Source organism: Astatotilapia calliptera, chromosome 7 (genome assembly GCF_900246225.1).
Source record: "Astatotilapia calliptera chromosome 7, fAstCal1.2, whole genome shotgun sequence".
Taxonomy (NCBI): Eukaryota; Metazoa; Chordata; class Actinopteri; order Cichliformes; family Cichlidae; genus Astatotilapia; species Astatotilapia calliptera.
Genome location: NC_039308.1, coordinates 19,819,075 through 19,842,968, shown reverse-complemented (window position 1 = coordinate 19,842,968; position 23,894 = coordinate 19,819,075). Strand labels below are relative to the sequence as shown.

General features: G+C 41.0%; 2 protein-coding genes across 5 annotated transcripts in view; both read left to right on the top strand.

Moving 5' to 3' along the window:
• Nucleotides 1-2,022: 2,022 nt before the first annotated feature.
• Nucleotides 2,023-3,640, top strand: tmem250 (transmembrane protein 250). The gene is made up of 2 exons (XM_026173668.1): nt 2,023-2,251; nt 2,508-3,640. The coding sequence occupies exon 2, from the start codon at nt 2,665-2,667 to the stop codon at nt 3,082-3,084; it is 420 nt and encodes a 139-aa protein (XP_026029453.1). The 5' UTR covers nt 2,023-2,251; nt 2,508-2,664; the 3' UTR covers nt 3,085-3,640.
• A 19-nt stretch (nt 3,641-3,659) lies between these two features.
• nacc2 (NACC family member 2) overlaps nt 3,660-23,894 on the top strand; it is a 38,908-nt gene continuing 18,673 nt past the window's right edge. Inside the window, exon 1 of one of the 4 annotated variants that reach the window (XM_026173666.1) lies at nt 3,660-4,305. The gene's annotated coding sequence lies outside the window, so the exon portion shown is untranslated. The other 3 variants (XM_026173664.1, XM_026173661.1, XM_026173663.1) reach the window with 3 other exon arrangements.

Genomic DNA, 23,894 nt, shown 5'->3' with positions numbered 1-23,894 from the left:
AAATTATTATGCTATGGATTTCATTACTAAAATCAATCATAATGCAAAAGAAAAGCACACAGATTCATATATTCAGCCTCGGTGACAGCTTAATGTTTGTTTGATTAAATATTATAGGTTTGTTTTTCTAATGTTGCATAATACACCTTTAAATTCTTAGCAAAGTGACCCAGATCCCTATTAACAACTGTAATAAACGCCTTTAAAAAAATTTAAAAAATACCCCTGCATTTATTATGACTTATGGTCACCTGCTGCCATCTGGCTTGCTGACAGATACCAGAGATGTAATCCTTGGGCTGACCAATAAATCTGCCCAGTGAAGGTTACGTGATATACAGAGAGACCATGTTTATGTGGCACACAGCTTATGAGGACGTCCAAATGGACACGCATAGCAACAGTGTGTTTGGTTTGCAGACTGCCCTTTACAGCGTCTTTTTACTAAAACGGCCGAAAGTCACAGGACTCCAATTTGGCTTCTCTAACACACACGTAGGTTTAATAGGTCAAGGTAAACTAATGCAGTCTAATGCAACAGTCCTAAATGGTAGCTTTTATTGCATTTGGTGTGGTAAACAACACACCAATCAGATGTTATTGTGATTTTATATATATATATATATATATATATATATATATATATATATATATATATATATATATATATATATATATATATATATATATATTATTTAGCAGTATTCAGAAAGGCTGAAAATGCTTTTTTTAATGCACTAGCTGTGTTCTTGCAGTTTTATATTTTCATTGACATTACATTACTCACATTGTTATAACTTTGATTATAATAGGGGGGCATTTGTCAAGGGCAAGATTTAAGGAATTCAGAATATTTGTGAACGGATCTGATTAATGAGACATCCAGGTGACTGTGAACACACAGTTAGATACAGCATTTCTTGCAGTTTTGCTCTATAAACCACCACAGTGGATTTCAAATCATACACTATGTGACTGTGATTGAAGTGCAGACTTTACGTGTTAATTCAAGGAGTTTTATGCAAAATTCTGCATGAACTTTTTAGAACTGCAACCAGTTTTATACACAGTCCTCCATTTTCAGATCCTCGAATTTAATCGGCCAAACTCACATCAATGTTTATCTCTTATGATCATTTTGGTGTTAGTTACTCTGGGTTTCATCTGTCCAAAGTTTGTTTGTTTGTTTTTCAGAACTGTGCTGACAATGTTTCCGACAAATACAATCTTACCTACTTCCTTCCTAGTCTTGAGTGTAACCAGTGGTTTGCACTTTGCTGCAAACCCTGTGTATTTCCATTCATGAAGGCATCTCTCGACTTTAGGCATTGACAATCATACGCCTACCTCCTTGTAGGAGTTCTTGACTTGTGCAGTTGTTTTCCTTAACCATGGAAAGAATTCTGTCATCATGCACTGTAGTTACCTTCTGTGATCTTTCACACCTTTAGGCATTGCTGACCACTTCCTGAGGATGTACTAAAAAAAATTTAAACTTGGCCACTCCATATATATATTTTATGTAAAAATAAAAAATAAAAAAAACACCTTGAATTAAAACCAAAACACTGCACTTCAATCACATATTATCATTGCTAATTTACAATCCATTGTGATGGTGTACAGAGGCAAAACAACAACAAAAAAGAAAGAAAAACATAATAAAATGGTAATGTGATATTTCCTGGATCTTATTTGCACACTGTAAGGACTGAAACATATCCAGGAACTGTGTGCTGCTTTTCTAAACGTTATTCATGCTGAAGAAATGTGGTCTAAAGGCCAAATGGTTGTGAAACTCTGACCCTTGAAGTTAGCTTAAACTAATACTATTAGCCTTCGAATTGTAGTAGGCCTACACACATATCTACAGTCGACATATTACGCAAACCATACGTAATACTTGCCTAATACGCGGTTGCTAAAATAACTGCAAAGCAGCTGAACGTTACATACGAGCAAACAAGCACAAATCTAAACCAAGCTCCTTTTCTTGAGGAGCACTTCCCCTTTAAGTCGGCTTCTGCCGTCACAGCAGGATGACTCGTATATTTTGCGACAGGACGTAAACGCGCCGGCTCGCTGCCGCCTTCACGGTTTATCTTGAGAAAGAAAAAAAAAATAGGAAAATAAAGCTTGTATGCATGTTGCTGGAAAATTTAAATAATGTGACGCAATCCTCTGGACGTATGCGAGTCAAACAGCCTTGATATTTTGTTTCGTTGTGGAGGAAGACGTCTCGGTGTTTCATGTAAGATTCTGCACTGTTACTTAGCTCTAGACCACAATATGAAGAAAGGATGCTTTGGGGTTGCATATACTATGCTGTGGCTATGTTTTAATCATCCAAAAATGATCACTAGCTTAAGTTTTTTAAATATACACATAGGTCTTTTTCAACGTGCATATCTATGGGTATTGTTTGCATAAGCTTGCCTTTCTTGTAGGTGTGTGTGCCGTTTGAATGTGCATTTAAAAGCATGTTAACCATCTTAATTTCTCCACAGAGCCTTGTTCCATTTTTAAAGAGAACCCCTGACTGACAGCAGAGGGAAGCGAGCACCCTGGATCCCCTCCCCATGAAGCTGACTGCCTCCCCTGAAGCAGCTTTCACATCTGGATCAAGGACTCCAGTGCACTTTGTTGGGCTCCTGTAGCCCATCCATGCCTGTGATCCCCATCCCACGGCGGGTGCGCAGTTTCCATGGCCCCCACACCACCTGCATGCACTCAGCCTGTGGGTCGGCACACACTTCCAAGCTAGTGCGGACTAAGTACAATAACTTTGACCTGTACCTGCGCTCACGCTGCATGTACAGCTTCCTCCGCTTCTTGCTCTACTTTGGCTGCAGCCTGCTGACCTCTCTGCTCTGGGTGTCGCTTTCTGCACTCTTCTTCCTGCAGTACATCAGCGTGCGTGTGCTCCTGCGCCTGCAATACAAGCTGTCTGTCATCCTGCTTTTGCTGGGGCACCGGCGACTGGACTTGGGTGTGCTTAATGACCTGATTATATACAGCATGCAGATCACCATGTTTCTGGTGGGGGGACTCGGCTGGTGCTTAATGGTGTTCGTGGATATGTAGCTCTGTCATGAGAAACATGAGAAATGTGGCATGTGATTGGAATGTTTTGCACTCAAATACTCTGTTTTATATTTGACTCTGCTGTAGTCAGAAAGGTGCAAAATCTCATTTGGTTTATTGTAGATAAGGTTAAAATCCAATAAGAAGCATCAGAAGCATTGATGCGATCTTTAAACCAGCCTGCGTGGCTTAAACAGTTAAATAGTTGTTCTTTTAAAAAATGTCAGTCCTGCATACTTCAGAGAAGTTAGAAATATCAAAAATGAGAGTGAGACTTGTGACTTTATATAAGTTATTCTTGTATTTTGTGCCATTTGTAAACCGTCTTAATGGACTTTAAAGGACATCTCGTCTAGGAATGTGTTTGTTCAAAGTCTGTTGCATGGAGGAGTGACTTAACAGATGACTGATGTGCATCGTGACTGTGGATGCACGTCAGTGATCTGTGCCACAAAAAAGTCATGCTGGAGCACAAAGAGGATGTCATGATACTGTGTATGAATCAGTGCATTTAAATGATGTTGTGTATAAATAAAAATACAATGTAAAATAGAAAGCACAGTTTTTAAAAAAAAAAGAAGTTAAATGACTCCACCTGATGAATAAAAAAAAAAAAAAAACTTCCCTGGATTCAAATTTGGCCACTGTCTGTTGATTTGGTGCTTGAAGCCTTTGCACACTCCTGTGATTTTTAGAATGCTCCCTGGAAGTCTTGTTCCCGCCCGAATCTGGGATGTGCACTGGATCTTCTTCACTGTGTCAAAACAGTGACGCTTTACTCTGAGTTAGAGTTTAAGGAAGTGTTCAAAGTAATAAAAATCCAAATCTGGTGAGGAGGGCAGATGGAAAGCCACAACTGTGTTGGTATGACCAAAAAAAAAACCCCAGCTTTGAGGTCGCTTGTGCTGAATGTCCTCCCTTAGACAGTCTGACTCCTGGGGGAGGGGAGAGGAGGCGAACTGATGGTGCACAACCTCGTGAGCGACAGGAAATAAGCAACACCTGTGCTCCTAGTTGCAACCAGCCTTCAGACTTGGTCTCATAGCTAGATGACAGATGATGACACAGGTATTGACGTTCCCTTTCTGCGCGAGTTTAAAGCCCGTGGAGGGGGCAAGTGTTTAAAACGTAGGACTTCCAGAGAGCAATCTGAAAATAGCAGAAGTCCTGTAAGTGATGGAGAGGTGAACAAGGAGATGGCAGTGGCCAAATTAAAATCAGGTAAGATGTTTTGGGAGTTTTTTTGCCTTGAATGTGCTGCATCAGAAAGTTTTTGTTGTGTTTTTTATATGTTTTGGGCAAAATAGGGCAAAGGGTATAGCCTGAGTCACAAACATTTTTTTTTTTAAAGCTGTTTAATAAATTCTTTTTTTCCATGAGCTGGTTTGTGCTTTACAATGCATGGCCAAATGAATGTGTTTACTGTGTAGTCTAACACTCATGACGGCATGCCTCGAGCTGTGTCATAAGAGTGTGTGACAGTTCAAACTGAAAACGGCTTTGGGTCAAGTGTTCCATCAGTCGTTCTTCACATGGTCTTGGAGCTGCTCTGACAGACTTCTCTGTTTAGCTTCCTCCAGCACGCAAACACCAACCACAACTAGATCCTGCTGTTTGTGCCAAGCATAACAATGGAGATGGCTGTGCCCCAATCACCTTATATAGCCTCATTTTCACATACCGTGAAGTATGCCTTACTGGAACTAATGAAGGCACTGAAATGAGCACTTTAATTCTAAACCTGGGTTTGCTTTGAAGATTTTAACTATTTTTTGTTCTTGTCATGCACAAGCATCAGGTTGGATAGCTATGATTAGGAAAGCATGCAAAAGAGGCTGGAAGTACAGAGCGCCAACTTTAGATTTGAACTTTCAACACAGTGGCTGGTGGGCTGACTGAGACATGCTTCAGACCCACAAGGCCTATAAATGGCTAATCAGAGCAACAATAAGCTTTTGTTCATTGGATCAACACATCATATGCCTCATGTTCTGAGCCAGGTCAGTGTGACAGCCCGAATTACACAGAGAACTAGAGAATATGAATTGTCCCATGATGCCAACATACTCTTTAGGTGGGCTTGATGATTAAGTCATTCGCTGTTCAGTTTCATTTCTTCATTCTGTATGAAAAGCTGATTTATTTTTTTTTTTTGCTTAGACTGAATGACTTCTCAGTTTCGCCGACATTTGCATTTGTTTCTATTTTTTCAGCTCTTATCTTGAACTTTTAACCCGGCCTTTGTGAGAAACGATAATATGGAAATGCGTACGAAACACAAGATCGGGTTTTGTTGTCGGTGCAGAAAGTAAAATATCGTGTTTCAACATTCAGCTTTGCAAAATGACAGTTTACTGGAGCAAACAGCAAAAGCTGTCATTTAATTAGGCTACACTTAGGGCTTTTACTGGTTTGGCTGGGCAGAAAGCCACAACTGGGAAAAACAAAAGTCCTTGTAAAAATGAATGACAATAGGTGTGTGCTTAAATAACAAAAGATCATTATACCCCTAACCTTAGGAATATTAAAGTGCTACCACAGACTTTTATAACATATATAAACGTATATACCCTTATGCTGAAATAACACAGGACTAAGTTATTTGTCATCATGGAATAAGTTAGTGTATGTAGCAATGATTGTTAAGGAAACTAATTGAAATACGTTTAAATACTTACACTAACTGTCCTCTTTACTAGCTAAATCTTGCTAGTGCTAGGTTGGGCCCCGTTTTGCCACCAGAAAATGTAATTCTTCGCAGTACAGATTCAACAAGGTGCTGGAAACATTTCTCCAACTGTCATGAGTACAGTACAGCAGTCATGACTACTGCTCTATTGTGCTCATGAAAGTGAGTACAGTGAACTCATTGTCATGTTGAAGAAACCAGTTTGAGATGATCTGAGCTTTTGACAGCGCTGGAAGCTGCTTCCAGCAGAAAATGGATACACTGTGGACATCATGACCAATAATACTCATGCAGGGTGCATCATTTAAAGCATGCTCAACTGGTACTAAGTGGTCGGAAGATTGCCAAGAAAATAACCACTGCCCTGTTAAACCACCACAATTTATACATGATAGGATAGATCCATGCTTTCACGTTGTTCACGTCAAATTCTGACTCTTACATCTAAATTACAAAGCGAAATCGAGACTCATCAGACCAGGCAATATTTTTCCAATTTTCTGCTGTTTAGTCTATGCCTCTGTGCTTCAAGGTCTGATGTGTTGTGCATTCAGAGATGCTCCTCTGCAGAACTTTGTTGTGACAAGAGATTATTTGAGTTCCTGTTGCAGCTCCCTCAGCTCGAGGCAGTCTGTCCCACTCTCCTCTGACCTCTGGCATCAACAAGGCATTTTCACCTAGAAAGCTGCCGCTCGCTGGATATTTCCTCTTTTTCAGAACATTTGTGTAAACTCTTAGGAATGGTCATATGGAAAAATCCCAGCGGTTTCTGAAATACTTAGACTAGCCAACAACTACGCCATGTTCAGAGTCTCTTAAATCACCTTTCTTCCCTATTTTGATGCTCAGTTTTAATATGCCTAATTATACATGTCATGTGATTCGCTAATGACATTTGCATTAATGAGCGGTTGTACAGGAGTACCTAACAAATTGGTATATATATCTATATCTATATATAAATACATACAATACTATCCCGTAAGAAAGTGAAAATAAAAAGAAATATCAAATGTTAAATTTACAAAATGCCTGCATGGATAAACATAAAGAGTTGGGTTGATAGAGATGGGCAAAAAATGGGGAACGGGTAAGCTGATTTACACCTGTAGATATTTATACAGCTGGAAAAAAATGCCCAAGTGCTGACTAATTTAATTAAGTGTACGTTTTTGTTATATAAGTATAGTGTAAGATTTTACAATTAGTGGAATCTGGTCAAATGAAATGTGCCTGGTTGGTATTCTTTCAGGTTATAGCAAGCACATTTTCCTTAATGATTTATTATTGAAATAAATAAACCTTTGGTTTTCTATGTTTCAGGTGCATTTTACTCAAAATTATAGTTTAATGTTTATTAAAGTTGACAAATCCATTTTTGAGGGCAGCAGTTAGATATCTACACTCGTTCTATCCAGTTTCACAAAGACACGTACAACTACTGCATTAATATTTTCTGTTTTTCTGTCTTCTGACCTCTAAAGATAATCCAGCCAACCTATAAAATTAATTAACTGGTTGAAAAGGGAGAAGAACGACTGACTCATATGTATTTTGTAAGTAAATGTAAACTCATTTTACATCATACAGCCCTCTTTGAAGTGGACCAGATCAATAAAACTAAATGATGGTGGTTGAATTGAGGAAAGAGAATATGAAAAAGATAGTTCCAAGTAGTTTGAGATATTTATTCATGTGTGGGTTATCTCTCTCATGCTACAGAGGAAATACAAAAGACACAGCCTCTCCACATTTACATTTGTACCCGCTGTTGCTCCATAAATCTGGTACCACAAAAGGTTATCTCACAGAGAGCCTCCTCTTTGCTAGGATCCTCCTGACCTGTACTCTCCCAGTGATGCTGGTGCCATTACAGAAACAAATCTGTCATGTATGCTCACATACAATAACAGCTTTATTACAAAAAACAGTACTATATGTTGACCCTGCAAACATGGCCAAAGATAGAAGCTCTTCATACGTCCATCGGTATGTGCTTGGCTCACATGTGTGTTCAGGCCTGTGTCTATGCTGTGTTTGCTGTGCCTGTGTGAGGTTATGTGTGTCATGTCTGTGGAGTGTATAGATGAGGTGCACGTCTCGGTGGCTGTGTGCTCATGCCTAGATGAGGTTATATATGTACCTGTGTGTGTGTGTGTGTGTGTTTATCTAAAAATAAAATGTGAAAGAAAACTCATCCTCATCCCTTTCCACATAAAGGGTTCTGGTAGATCACTGCACAGACTAATTATACTATCCTGTAATTATAAATTAATATATAAAGTTTTCATTAACTCACAGAAATGTCCTTGGCAATCGGTGTGGGGTCTTTATCATTAGGAAAAGCTGTAAAACTTGTGAAAATACAGTTAAAAGTTCAAAATCTATGCAGTCCTTTGCATTTTCTAAAGAAGTCTAGTGGGCCGGATTGTAGTCTGTGCCAGGCCAGTTCTAGCCCCTGTGCCTTATGTTTGACATCCCTGATATATGTGTGTATGTATAAACTACAGTTAAAATCACTAAAATGCCCGGTAAAATCACTGATTTTAATTGCTATTGCAGTGTGTAAATTTACAAGTGAAAAGTAAAAATGTGATTGGACGATCATAAAATAACTCAAATCAACAAGGTAAATATAGTATAACATTGTGAAAAAAATCTAAATAAACGAATATGGCGATTTCATGTGGTAGACTGGAGGCTCCTGCAGTGATTTATCGTGCTGTGACACCGTGATACAGGCCTGCAGTAAAGAAAAGTTGACTTGAGGTCACACCGCCAGCAGTTGGCGCTTATAATTTAGCAGAACGGCACACATGCGCATCATGTAGCCCGGACTGTCATCGCATAATGACACGTGAAGTAACCACACATGTAGACGACACCGAATGGGGTCTCACTGAGCCGTGCAACCCTCCCCTGCCCTACTTATAGCCCCCCAAATGTGCTCCCAAGTGTGTTGTCTTTTCAGGAACACGTTAGTGGCGGGGTGGAGGCGCGCGAACCTGTCCGGTGATCTCGTTAAAAAGTGTTCCGCAGCAGTCTACACCTTTAAAGCCCGCAGAGTGCAGCGAGTTCATGTGTCCGTAAAGGCGCACGATATGACCGACCGCTGCTGCCGACTGCCCGTTTGCCGCGTAGACTACAGTAGGACAGAGTACCTACAGTAACCTGGCGGGTCCAAAAATGTCTGTGTCTTTAAAAAGAACTATTTGCCGAGTGCTGCATGATGTCAGGCTGAATGCAGTCCGTATACTGTTCATGTGAGCTGCGTTTACTTCCTGCAAAGGGACAGAAGCGGGCAGAGAAAGAGAGAGTGGGATAGAGATGGGGAACGAGCGGCCGGAGATAAAGTGAAAGAGTGAGCCAGCGGACGAAAGGAACCGGGGCCTGCTTCTTCTTCTTCTTCTTCTTCTTCTTTTTAAAAACAAAACAAAAAACAAACGCCTTCCAAACTTTATAGGCTATAAGAAGAAAAAGCCTGCCACATCTGGGCCAGCTGATTTTATGGAATAACGACGCATCGGGTAAATATACACCCCCCCCCCCCTTTCTGTGTGTGTGTGTGTCTCTCTCTCTCTCTCTCTCTCTTGGCTTTATATTTACTGAGCCTGATTCGTATGACGCATAGGTTTTACCATGCAGTACTCCCTCGTTTCCCCCTCTCTCTTCATAGCTACATTTAAAAAATATTTTATCTATTTATTTTTGCCAGTCGGAATTTCAGTTATTTCGGCCACCTAAAACTAAGTTAGCGCCTTAAACTTCAGTCGGAAAATGTGTAACCGTACCACGCGCCTCTGAAGGAATTTAATCAGGTTGATAGTAGTTGTAGTTTTTCACCCTAACCTCTTCTACACCCCCCCCCCTCCCCCCAAAAAAACCCACCCAAAATTTGCAGTCTAATGATAATTTTGGCCATTGCTTTTAACCACAGGAACTGGTGTTGTCATTAGTTTCAACTGTACTGAGTGGTGAAAGTGGCAAGCTATTATCGGTCTTGCGTCACGATGAGGTAAAAAAAAAAAAAAAGGAAAAAAGATAAATCTCCACCCATAGTGCATCTATTGTAATGCTATAGATTTGAGAATCACAGGACGGATCGAGGTACTGGTGTTGCAGATATGATTTTATTGGTTGTAGTCGCTAAAGAAAAAATCTATAGGATATCAGCTTACATTTTCATGACTGTTGTTTCAAGGTTTTCTTTTTGGGGGTTTATTTTTCGGGTACAGTCTGGTTAACACTTGGCCTCTTTGGCTGACTGGCTAGCTTAGAAAAGTACATGGCTGTTAAAAAAGGTGGGGATGAGGGGGCTCTGAAGTTTATGTTTGGCATATATGGATTGAAAAAAAATATATGTTTATATGTTATTTGTGCATGCTGTTGAATCAAATCTGTCAGCCGTGGTTCCATTTACCTTACTTGAACCCCCAGCAGGAGCCATCTGGCTATACATACAAAACAACACCACCCCCCTCTTCTCTCTCTTCTCCTTGTGTACATGGGTGCAGTGTGTGGCTACCCAGCATGTAGCTTGTGGTAGTTTTCTTCATTTCCTGTCACTTTTCCTCCCCCAGTACACACGCTTTCTCTCTGTCGCTGTAATTATTATTGTCTAGTCCACTGGTGAGTCAATTGTTTGTTTCTTAAGAAGACAAAATGCTTTTTTTCTTCTTTTAAAAAATCTTAGATACATTTTATCGTACTTTTATGGTAACGTGGCAACAAGTTAAGCAATGCAGCCTACTTCATATTAAGCTTCCATGTCCTCAACAGGTGACACTCAGGTGGGGTTATTAGGTGAATGAACCCTTTCAAACTGCAGTGTAACTTTATGTTTTAACACCCATCTGTTTCTGTGTATATATAAATATATAACCTGTGGATATAAGAAGGTGTGAAGGTGCATTGCACTAATTTTAAGCTGCCCTTTTAAATCATTATGCATCCATAGTTGTACCTGGTTGCCCTAAGACAACACAGAGACAGATTTTTATGAGGGCAGTTCATCATACCCTCCCTTCATTACGAGGAAATCGGTTCACAGTAATGTTAGCTCACGCTGACAAGTTTTTATGTCCAGCCTTTAAGATAACATACATGGAAAATGGGAGTCTCCCCCCCCCCCCCCTCGTTCTCTATTTCTCTGTGAACGGAGGCCCTCCGACACCAGTGGTCTTTGATTTGGGCATCTGCCAAAGGGTTCTGATGGCTCTCAACAGCTGTATTTGTCTGTGTGTGTGTGTATGTGTGCATGCGTGTGTGTGTGTGAGAGAGAGAGAGAGTGTGTATGTATTTGCGTGTGTCAGTGAGTGGGTTAGTGTATGTATGTGTGTGTGCCTCTGTGTGTGCTCTAGCTGTGTCCCGGGATGCCCTTCCTCCATAGGCCTCTCTCTATACAGCATTCCACAAGGGGGCCGGGGGCTGTGCGGGTAGGGAGTGTCAAGGAGACAGCGAGAGAGATTCAATAAATAAAACTGATGTGGACACGCTGGCAGAGAAAAGGCCGAAGGAGAGGGGAAACGGTGAGACTGTTTCCTCATCGCTTGTCAGACCTTTAAATTAAAAGGTCCTCTGCAGCAAAGTAGACGTTCCCAGTAAATTCTTCTGTAGATTTGCAAGAGATTTGGGGGTGGCGTTAACTTCATCACTTGATCAGTGTGTAAAGCAGTCGTAGAAAGCCACCTGGAGGTGATTTCCCCTGTTATTTCTTACACAGCAAATATTTAAGTAGGGTTAATCCCAAATGTAATTTACAGTAGCACGCTGGCTGGCTTTAAAGATCATCTTAACTGCAGATTTGTACCCTGGCTTTAATAAAGAAAAACTAAACAAGGGCACTGTCGACTACATGAAAAATCAGCAACCATCTCTAGTGCGGCTTCATTTACTGTGTGCGTGTGCGCGTGTTCACCCTCATGCTTGGCGCACTTTCCTCTGTATATGCGTGTAAACTTGTGTGGGGAGTGTGTTTATGTGTCTATGATTTTCCTTTCCTGAGACAAGCATGAGTCATTGCTGATGGTATGCGATACCAACAGTCATACATTGTATTCTCATAGGTTACTTCTGTGCTTTCTTGGTAACACACATGCTACTTGTTCGAGTTAAACCCTGATGGACGAAAAAAACCTGCTCCTACTGGTATGTTCAGGCATGTAGGCTGCTGTTCATGGAACTGAGGTTTAAACAGTTAAGAGTAACTGTGAAGACATGGCATTTCTAGTAAGCGTTCAGGAATTCTGGGAAAGATACGCATCGGGTGGTCACATATACATTTTTCCTTTAGCTGAATTTATCTACATACACCAGCACATGGTGACATGAATTAAATGTGGAGGTAAGCTTGTTTGTGCTCAGACTTTAACATTCATGCGTGTATTTGGATCTTTCTGGGGAACATGCAAATATTTTTGCCATGTAGTTTCTCCTTTTTGTGGTGTTTCTAAAGAATACTGGAGTAAAGTGACTCCTTCCTCCCTAACCCAGTACTGCTAACACTGTAAAATTGACTTTGGTGTTTCTTGCCAACTAGATGTGCATGTAGAGGGTAAGTGAGGAAAATAATGTCCTTATGCTAATAGTAAGTGCTTTAAAATAAGCAGTCCCTCACACTGATTCAGTAAGGGAAAGCAGTGGTCTATTTAGGGGCCGGTTAATCCCCCCCTTTTTTGGTTTTTGTTCAGATTCCCTATCTGTTTGGTAAGTTTTATCCATACTTGCTCAGGAAAGGAATCGCCTGTAAATTGTTGGTAGTTAGATGCATCTTATGTTAGACTGCACCCCTTCCTCATTGTCTGACTTAAGATTTCACCCTTGATGCTGGCGGACCTTAGCAGGCTCCTGCTTTCAAATGTAAAGCCTCAATTAACGTTGCACACTCCAAATGCAAATTATACCTCAGCTAGGATGACGGCATAAAATGTGCTGTACGGCTAAACAATTTAAATACAGTAGAGGAAACTTAGCATTCGCTGACTTCTGCAGAGGCAACTGCCACATGGTAACTCGCTCATTCAGTGTGCCATCCCTCTGGTTTTTAGCTCTGCCCTGATACAGCTGTCAAAAGCAGCATGGGTGATTAAGTCAAAGCAAATAATAAAAGTAAGCCTGTAAAAATAGGAATTGGGGAAAGACGTGGAAATTCTAAAAATACAGGCAGGGCATGTATGATTTGTAAAGCTACGTGTATACGTAGTGTGAACTTTGTTCAGACACGCCGGTGCGATCCGCCAAATGCACTGATTGTATTGCCACTCTGGATCAGATGACACCATAAGATGTGAAACTTCCATCAAAGACGTGTAACAGCCTAGCCCGTTTTGACATCACGACCGGCTGGAAAACAACACGGCTCATTCACAGGCACTCCTAATTTAAAGGAAAGAAGCACGAGGGACAGGATTTTTTTTTTTCTTCTTCATAGCTTGTGGGTATGTAAACACATGTGTATGTGACAACTTATTTTTGCTAAAAAGAAAGCGGGTTATGTTCTCTTTTAGGGATTAAACAGAATGGCAGCAAGGCGATGGAGCCAGGGTTTATGTAATGTGCGCAACTAGCGCAGATAGTGAGAGTAAAACGTGCCATCACAGTCAGCGCAGACTCGAATGACACAAATAAACACTAGAAGTATACATTCTGAGTTCACGAAAAGCAGGTAAATGCTAAGCAAATTTGTTGGCCCCAGTGACCAGGCTTTGTCCGCATACTTCCTCATCGGGGAGAGAGTGAAGTTGGGAGTTTCATACATTACGGTGTGTTTGCTGTTAGCTACAAAAGGCGTTTGCTTAAGTTGTTTTTCTCGTTATGTTCGCTCCCAGTGCATGTGAAGACCTTTAGACTTCATGCTAAAGTGGGCACAAGAAGGTTCACATTTCTTGTCTTGCTTCACCGCTGCTGTTTTACAGCTCAACTATTAGAGTGCCACACGTTTGCAGCACAAAAGGTATTTGCCAAACCCACTAAACAGGGTTGGGCAGTTCCTCGAATCTCCTGCTCATTTCATATGTAATGAGGCCAAGTTTTTTTCTTGGAAAACACCAGTAGGTTTGGCAACCTTCCTGCCTCTCTCGAGGAAAACAGATTGACGGATAATATATATCTTCTGGAGGTATGTGTGGCGTTTTTCTTTCTTTTGTTTTTCTTTTGTGCTCTATTACTGTACTAAATTTATTTTGTTATTCTCAAAGTGCACACAGAAGTAATAATGCAGCTGAGAACATTTTTCCACACCTATTGTCATTTCCTGTGAAATTACACAACATGCATGTTCGCACAGGGCGAAATAATGCGGGACCAAATGAGAGGGAGAGAGGATCAGCGAAAGCCATTAGGAATCTTGAAATGTTAGTGATTTGGGCTGCTCTGGCTCACTAACTGCTTTTCAGGAAGCCTTCCAAGAATTTAGACAATGAACAGTAAACATGGCATGTTCCTTAGAACAATTCCACATTAGATCTCAGAGATCACGTGTCTGGTTTTTTCTCAGAATCGACTGCCCCCACACCGCACTACACTTGCAGATAACTGTAGCAGCTAAATCTCCTGCTCCCTGTGTATGCACTGTACTTACACTTGACAAGGAGCTCTCACAAACTGACAAATGTGCACAATTTCTCCCTCTCTCCCTCTCTGTGTCTCAGAGATTTCTTGTAAGTGACATGTTTGGCCGTTGGCATAATGCCTAGCAAGATCACATGGCATGAATGTCGTGCTTGTGTTGTGTATATGTGTGCGTCTGTGTGTGTGTGTGACAGAGAGAGACTGTGCATGTGTGTGTGTGCATTTGTTCTTGAGTAGAGAAAAAAAAAAACCCGAAAGGGAGCATGTGCACATTTGATTGTTCCAAGTATTTTCAGCATGAATAGAAGCACGTAGCCATGGCAGAGAATTACGGAGTACCAAGAAGTATGACGAGGATGTGTTTCTGAAACGGTCATGGGATCACATTCTCAAATAGGATGGAGAATCTGATTTTTTTTCCTTGATGGTACTTCATAGTGGATGCACTTTTTCACTTCACTTGTGGCGCTGGGCCGTTCAAAATTCATTAAAGCTGCGTAGCCTTGTAGGGAGGCTTGTGTGGCGAGACCACTTGTATGTTTTCGCTTACAGTATCTCAAACTTTTTTTTGAGCCACCCCACCACCACCACCCCGAAAACCTCCGACCCTAAATTCTCTTTGAAAGTGCTTCATTATAACTGGAGACGGAGACAGTAGCAAAAAAAAGGATTGAAAAGGATTAGAGCAATTTTGTCAGATTCTCAGACTCCCACTGAGGGTACATTAGACTTGCTGTGAAAGTTGAACCTGTAATTCAGAGGGTGACGTGCGCGCGCACAGTCGCATGCATAAACCCAACAGAATCACACACTCGCACAGGAGTAGACCAGACTGAGAGAGGGAGAGCCAGCGAGAGAGCACCGTGGATGGCATTTATCCTCGCAGCCCCCCACCCTGCACACACACACACAATTTTCCATGCTCTTTCACTGTGTGCTGCGCATAATTAAATTGCTGCAAACTTCAAGCCTCTCTCAAGACTCCTGCCTGTAAACAAAGCTTGCTAATTAGAGCGCAAGGTAATAAGCGAGGGGGAAAGCACCCCCCTCCTCTGTAGTGATGACCTGTCCTGCATGTGCTCTTCATGTCTTAACAGTCGGGACCGAATCCTGGGAGGGGCCAGTGGAAAAAGACAGCAATCCGAGGCGGGTCGTTTTCACAACACAGCCCACCCTCACTCCCTCCCTTTTCCAAAGATAACATGTGCAAGCAATTACTGCTAAATCACAACTTGACTTACCTGATGATTTCACGACATTGGGCAAGATGTAGAAACCCACTTTTATTTCTTGACTTTTTTTTTTTTAGGGTTTCAGCTCAATTCAGTTCAGTTGTATTTATATAGCACCAAATCAAGGTGCTTAATATTGTAAAGTAAAGATGCTGCAGTAGTACAGAGAAAACCCTAATAATCAAATTACCCCCTTTGAGCAAGCACTGGGAGACAGTAGGAAGGAAAAACTCCCTTTTAACAGGAAGAAACCTCCAGCAGAACCAGGCTTAGGGAGGGGCAGGCATCTGCTGGGACTGGTTGAGGGTGAGGGGAAGATTGTGTCAATTCTAGGAATTCCTCTTGGCTTGTGCTTACAATGACTGTAACGATTAGCCAGTGTTGGGAAACGGAGTGTTAGAAATAGCCGGCTTCATTTTAAAAGTCCAAAAGAAAAGGCCATCCCTTTGCATCCGTAAAGGCCAATCATCATCATGTTTAGCTTGTTTTCCGTTCATACAAAACATGGGACCATCATCCAGCACATTAGCTGAGATATATATAAGAGCTTGACTTTTTTTTTTTTTCAAATGTTCATTGAGTCAAGGTGACTATTTCCTCATCTTTGGCCTTGCCAAGCAAGACTCTGGCATGTATAGCCTCGACCTACCAGAGTGGTTTCACTGATTGTTATCTAAACCTCAGCAAAAAGCAAATGCTCTAAGCCCATTGGTTCTCACAGCGTGCTCTCTTAAAGCTGCTGCAGGTTGGCTGCAAGACATCATTTGCTGCAAATGGATAAAACGGTTTAAGATAAAAGTTACAATCAAATATAACTGATACAGTTGTTACTTTCAGAACTAATAAAACAAAGGCCTGGGGTTTTTGTTACACATTATCCGTCATTGCTCTTGTGTGATCTACAAGTGTGTGTGTGTGTGTGTGTGTGTGTGTGTGTGTGTGTGTGTGTGTGTGTGTGTGTGTGTGTGTGTGTGTGTGTGTGTGTGTGTGTGTGTGTGTGTGTGTATTTTGTGAGCATTGACAGGGAAAGAGCTAAAAATGGGGGCTATAATAAGGGGAGAGGAAAGATGCTAACGAAGAATCGCTCTCGACAAGCAAGCCAGTTAAAGATCAAACTAAAACTGCTAAAACGCAACTAGTCTGGTGGGTTTATTGAGATTTCTAACTGGGCTGCAGGATTGTGAAGTTTGAGAAAGGCTGATCTAAGGAGGAGAAACACTCTCTACTCATTAACAAGCCTCATGTCCATTAACATTGTGAATAACTGGGCAGACAGAGAAAAGTATTTTGAAGAAAAAAATTCCAGATATGATTTTTCTTTTTCTTAACGCTGTCTCGAGGAATTATATAACAGCATGGCAAAGGACCCATGCATCAAAAGGCAGATCAAACTGATCGGTTCCTGGAAACCTTACATGATGTAAGCGCATTTCCTATATCTGCGTGGCCAACACCTATGCTTCTACACACATTATGTAAACTCCAGGGGATTTTCATGATGCGAGATGGTTATTTCAACGTTCTTTACTCATTTCTTGCCTGAGACAGAGATAAACAAGCGTAGGATCAGCCACAGCCCACTTCAGTGCTTTACTAGTGCGATGAGGTTACCCAAGGTTACATGCTATTTGAGCACATGTGTGCTAGGCTTGGTATGGTGCTCACTGGAAGGTTCTTAGGTCACAGGAAAGTGTGTGTGTGTGTGTGTGTGTGTGTGTGTGTGTGTGTGTGTGTGTGTGTGTGTGTGTGTGTGTGTGTGTGTGTGTGTGTGTGTGTGTGTGTGTGTGTGTGTGTGTGTGTGTGTGTGTGTGAGAGAGAGAGCGAGAGAGAGATGTTTGGTTGGGGAAAGGGTGGATGGGGAGGGGGTTGCGTATAAGATCTCAAAATAAACGTGTGCTGCTGCTGCTGCTAGACCAAACCCTCTTTTGTGATACACTTTTTTTTTGGCATGACCTGTGGCCTGTGCTTGGCTTTCCTGATTCTGTTATCAAATGCATTTCAGTCCCCTGCTGCTTTATATATTTATTTTTGCCTCTTGTTTGTTTTTTGGTTTTCTTGTTGTTGTTGTTTTTTTTTTTAAAGTTATCATTCGGTCTGCTCTAATTGAAAAATGTACTTGGGGCACTCAGTCGTTGCAGGGACTGCTTTCTCTGTATGCCTTCGTCTGCGTGGGTGTGTTTGCGTGTGCATGTGTGAGTTTGTATACTCCTGTGTGTAGACAGTGGGGCACTGATGCTGAAAGATGCGTCCTCGTTTTTGCATTGCACTGGGCTCCTCTGGCAGCCATGTTGGGCTTCTCTGATGTCACACATGTGCCACTGTAGTCAGTCAGCTCAGACACAGCAGAGCAGTGTGATCAAGAAGCTGTGTTTTGGGTTTTTTTGTTGTTGTTGTTTTTTTTGTTTTTTTTCTCCAACCCTCTGTCTACCTTTGTGTCACTCTCTTCCTGTCACTCTGTGACTCGCTGGTTTGCTGGGAACTTTTTTCTTTTTTTCTGCTATCGAAGATCCCTCGTAGATTACAATTTTTTATGTAATTGTTTTAAAAAAGTGGTGGTTTTACTAGGTAGGAGGTTTTTTCGTTTTTTTAAAAACAACCGCTTTTACACTTAAAGGTGTGAAGAGCCTTCCAGAGACCTGATCGCGTGTGTTTTAAATTTCTCTCACCTTGCATGCCCCTGTTTGATTGACACCCTTGACGCAGCTGTTATCCACAGTTCTTTTTTCTTAATATGTGCAGAACCTTTTCACTGAAATTGTCTTATGCAGTATGTCGCTTGTTTCCAGCAAGTTAAAAACCAGCCTGCTATAACCTCTGAAAAGAACATTTATTTAGACCCTTGCAGACAAGTTCATATTTGAAATCTGGAACTGGTCCTCAACCCTTAAATTAGAGTCTGGATAGCGAGTTGTAATGTCAATAGCAGACCCTAAATATGTCCACATTGCTTCTCATTTATCTTCAGATGATCTTGGTGTTCAGCAATGCTTGGATCAAAGATTCATTGATTCTGTTGCATCAGTTCAAACACTGTATTTGTATCTGCTACTGCGCTGAAGGCCAAAAAAAGGATCATAGTCAGTAGAACCAAAAGGAGTTCCTTGAACTAAAACAACAAATACAACTCCTTTTTTAAACCATTTGGCTTTGCTGACTAAGAATATTTGGAGACAAAGATGATAATAATATATGTGGTTTTTTTATTTATTTAGTCAGTGAGATGTTGACTTTTATCTGAATTACTGTTAAAAACAAGATAAACGCCTACAGATTGAATATGAACAGACACCAAAAAATAACATCTGCAAGTGATGTACCCTCACCGGCCACTTTATTGGGTACACACTAACTCCTAATTAGGGATGGGTATCGTTTAGGTTTTATCCGATACCGGTGCCAAATCGGTACTTTTGAAACGGTGCCGGTGCTCAAACGGTGCTCAAACCGGTGCTTAAAGAATGGAGAACTCAAAATTGGTCCAAAAACCTCTCATGTTCAGCTGGTTTTTGTAAAAAGATAACAATGTTAGCCTTTTCTGCAGCTATGGGGCATATATGGCATCACTCTTGGCTGGAAGCAGTGCTTAAACAATGGAAAAAACACAAACTTTATCCAAAAACTTCTCATGTTTAGCTGTTTCCCACTTTTTCTTTGGTCATTTTAGCCTTTTTGGCCAGGGTGAAGGGAGTATCTGCCATCAAACAAGAAGACAGCCGCATGTAGCTATGATGATGTTTGCTAGTTCACCTTACATGCATTAATGTAATAACGTGGTTAGCCTACTCAACGTAAATTACACACGAACAACATTAAGCTACTCACGCAGAGAAGAACGGCTGCTGCTGCATCATCCTCATCATTTCTGCTACACTGGCAGGGCTAGGGGCCAGGACTCTCCTCTTCGTGTTTTTGGGGATGTTGCTAACTCCGGGTCCGATAACAGGCAACCCACCCGCAGTAGATGTGCTCGGTGTAAGGTCTCGCAGCAAGCTATCAAATACAGCGCATTTCTTGGCTTTTAAAAAAAAAAACGCTATGCGTCGCCAGGTGTTTCATCGGATTCGAGGTGTTACCTCCTTTGACAGTATCACAGTATCAGCTTAAAGCACTTGTTGCAGGCTGCTGAGTTTGCATATTTTGCTGTGAAGTACAGCCAGACTTTTGACCGCTTCGCCTTGAGCATTTTTAATCTGTAGCTCTGCTCTAAAAGAACATACGTACCTGGGCCCGCCTACTATCCTCGGAAACGTAAAATGATTGGCTAGAAGTGTATCACAGCTCAGGAAAAAAAAGCACCGAAATAAAGCACCGAAATAAAGCACCGAAATGTGCGCTGCTTTTCGGTCTGGTTACTACCGTTTATGTCAGAACCGGTGCCATCATGGCACCGGACACCGGTACTCATCCCTACTCCTAATAATAGGTTGGACACCCCACCACCACCACCTCCCCACCTTTTTTGTCTACAGAACAACCTTAATTCTTTGTGTCATAGTTTCAGCAAGGTGCTGGAAACATTCCTCTGAGATTTTGGTCTGTGTTGACATGAAAGCATCACACAGTTACTTCAGATTTATCAGCTTTACTTCCTGTGAATTAGGGCTGGGCGATATGGCCTAAAATTCATATCGCGATATAATTTGAAGCATGTGCGGTAATGATATATATCGCGATATATTCTTTTCTTCTGTATAATGTATTTTCCACACTATAAAGCACACTTAAAATCCTTTAATTTCCTCATAAATCGAGAGTGTGCCTTATGTATGAATTCTGGTTGTGCTTACTGACCTTGAACCAATTTTGGCGTGCAGAAATCTGTTAAAAATGTTTTAGTACAACTTTAGTAAGCCGCACTGCTTGATGGATTGTCAGAGCATTACGGCTGCCGTAGTGAGGAGCTTCGCGGAGTAATCTGGGTCCAAAACTCCATCCATTTCTGGTCCCAAAGTCAAACGAACACTGAGAGTTAAAAACTGTCTAAATTCTTTAATCTTTAATAAAATCATCAGCGTTGCTGCTTTACCAGGTGTAACAATTAAGTTTAACATCCAGGCATCCATGAAAACAGAATTTATTAAATTTAACGGAGTTAGAAGTTAGCTCGCTAGTTTCCACCTAAACATGACATACCATGTTCTGACTGAGAGATTTTTGAAACTAATTAAAACGTACAGCTCTGCTACTACTTCAGATAAATGAAGACAGAAAACTAAACAGCAGTGGCATTTGCAGGGTTACTGAAGTTGGACTACCTGGTATATAATGTTGTGCTACGTGATTGCTAGCGACACAGCTATGTTAGCATAACATTAGCACAGTGAAGCTGGAGGATGAACGCCAACTTTTTTTCCCCACTCGATAAAAGTTAACGTGAGGGATTCTGGTGGTTAGGGACAAATGCAATCGCATAGCAGGATGCTATACACGGGCCAAACTTCAGTCAGGAGAACAACTGAGATTATTCATCCACAATACGAGGTTAGTTATTAATATACTGCAACAACATGGGAATAGAGCAGCTGCGAGAGAATTCACCATTAATGAATCAATGTTACGGAAGTGGAGGAAGCGCAGTTTTTGGCTTTCCCCATATTTCAAAAGTGCTTCATCTCTTTGCTATGACTGTCGGCATAATTTGCAGTTGATAATGGTTGTAGCCGCTGCGATGCTTTCGACCAAAACAGGCGCAGCTTGATGACATCATCAACATGCGCTATCGCGATAGCAAAATCTCTATCGTTGGCCAAATTTATATCGTTTCTATCGTATATCGTTTATATATGATAGAAACCCCACCCCTACTGTGAATCGTTGTTTTTTTGTTTGTTTTTTTATGTCACATCCCAAAAGTGCTCTATTGGATTGAGATCTGGTGACTGTGGAGGTCATTTGAGTACAGTGAACGCATTATGATTTTCAAGGAAATAGTTTGAGATGATTTGAGCTTTGAGACATGGTGCGTTATCTAACTGTTATGAGAAGATTGGTAAGTGTGGTCATAAAAGGATAGGCATTGTCACCAACAATACTTGGGTAGGCTTGGGTTGCGTTAAAGTTAATGTGTGCCAAAGTTTTCCAAGAAAATATCCCCCACACCATTATGGCACCGCCACCTGTCTCTACTGTTGATATAAAGCAGGATGGAGCCATGCTTTCATGTTGTTGACACCAAATTCTGGCTTCAACATCTTAGCTGATGGGAGAGCCACCTGGGGTGGTCTTCTGCTGCTCTAGGCTATCTGCTTTAAGGTATACCCTTCTGTATACATTGGTTGTAATGAGTAGTTATTTTAGTTATTGTTGCTTTCGTATCTGATCAAAGCAGTCTGAACATTCTCCTCTGACCTGTGGCCCCAACAAGGCCTTTTCACTAAAAGATATTCACGGGATATTTTCTCTTTTTGGGGTAATTCTATTTAAACCTTATAAACTGTTGTGTCTTCTGTCCCGTCTCCCTATTGTTTTGCTTTTTGTTTCTTGTTTACCCTCACCTGCAACCGGTTGCGGCAGATAGCTGCCGCTCCCTCAGCCTTGTTCCGCTGGAAATTTCTGAGGTGACTTTTGTTGTGACTTTTTTGTCAAAATTTCTCTCTGAAATGAATTGTAAGAACAACCGTGTCACATAAATGACATTTTCTTTCCCACTCTGATGCTCAGTCTGATCTTCAGCAGGTTGTCTTAACCATGTCTAATGCACTGAGTTGCTGCCACGTGACTAGCCGAATAAATATTTGTGTTAATGAGCAGTTAAAAAAGCGTACCTAATAAAGTGGCCAGTGTGTGTACATCAGAGTTGCACATGTATGCTAATTTTGTTTGCAGTATATGCAGTGAGTAAAGGAGTACCAATCAGTCATCTAAGAGATACTTTTTTAGCTACAGATACTTTTTTTTTTTAAAGCATTATTGAGCAAAGAAAAAAGAAAAAAAAATTAGCATCATTACCTTTATTACAAAATGTGGAAACAAACCGGAAATAAAAATAATATCTCTCATCCCTTCATTCAGGATCTTTTTCAAAATGTTCAGGATCGCCAGTCATGATCTTTCATGTCCTGCTGTTTTCATTTCAGTATGGAAATCAAATCATGCCCTGGAACAAATGCATAGGCAAGATACGCATAGACTCACAACCATACAGACTTCCTGTGAAATCTAACCTAATAATAGAGCTTGTGTGACAGATGGTGACACTCAGCAGGACATCTTATGGCCAGTGTATCCCCAGACAATGGTCAAGCTAAAGAGAATATCCAAAGAGTATCTAAGGCAAGACAGCTGGCCAGGTGGGCAAAAGTGAATTATGCTGCTTCTTATATACAAGCTGGCATAATAGATTCCCTCTAAAAGGTCCTGAAAATGTCCTTAATATTAAGAACTGACAGGAGAAAACAAATATGTTAACATTTGATTTTGAAATGAGATATGTTTGATATTGATGATTGAATACTAAATGTGTATTGGCCTATAAAAATTGTTCCCATGCCACCTCTAAAGTAGAACTTTCGGAATTTCGGGATATATGAGGAAATACCGAAGCTATCCTCAGGCAGTATGTCAATAACCACAAGTCTTTTGGTCAGCTTGACAACAAAAGAAAAAACTCAATAACCTCACATGCTCCAGAGGGGGATGGTGCTGCCGTTTTTAACTAACTTAAGGGCAATTGCATAAATCCAGTGTACTCAATTATCTGGTGCCTTGTAGCCAGAAGTGCTAGCACAGCAACGGTGGCAAACCTGATTTGTAATTGCACTTGTAAGAATAAATTACGGTATCAAAGCGCTCTCGATGCAGGGATCAGCTATAAAACCAATTAGCTCCTTCAGCCAGTACACTCCCTGCCATGGCACAGTTATAGTTTGTAAATGAGCACATTAGAGATGCCACAAACGCTTGTCCCGAGAGTGAACTGATGTCCTTGTCAAAGCAGAGTCACATGGCAGGGCTACAACATCCCTATTGCGAGGCCAAGGACAAATTGTGTTTCTTTTATTTGGTATTCACTTCTGTGAGCTTGAGCAGCAACACACGCATCTACCTTGATACGCTGAAAAAAAAATGTATTTTTCAATCTGCTGCTTCACTGATAAAGCCAGACTAAGCCATCCACAGATATTGCAAGTTTTAGGAATACTTAGCTAAAAGTAATTGTGTTTTTACTCACTCGTAGACCTTTGTGGACCTCGGTGTGGTAGCTGCCCAGCAACAGGTCCTCCCTTCATGTGAAAACTAACTTTAGAGTTATAACTTTATAAACTTAGACTTATTGCTTCCCCAAAAAGTCAGATTACCCTTCCTTCAATCAAAGAAAAAAA

Coding starts and splice junctions, on each gene's coding strand:
- tmem250 (XM_026173668.1), top strand. CDS start 2,665: ATGCCTGTGATCCCCATCCCACGGCGGGTGCGCAGTTTCCATGGCCCC.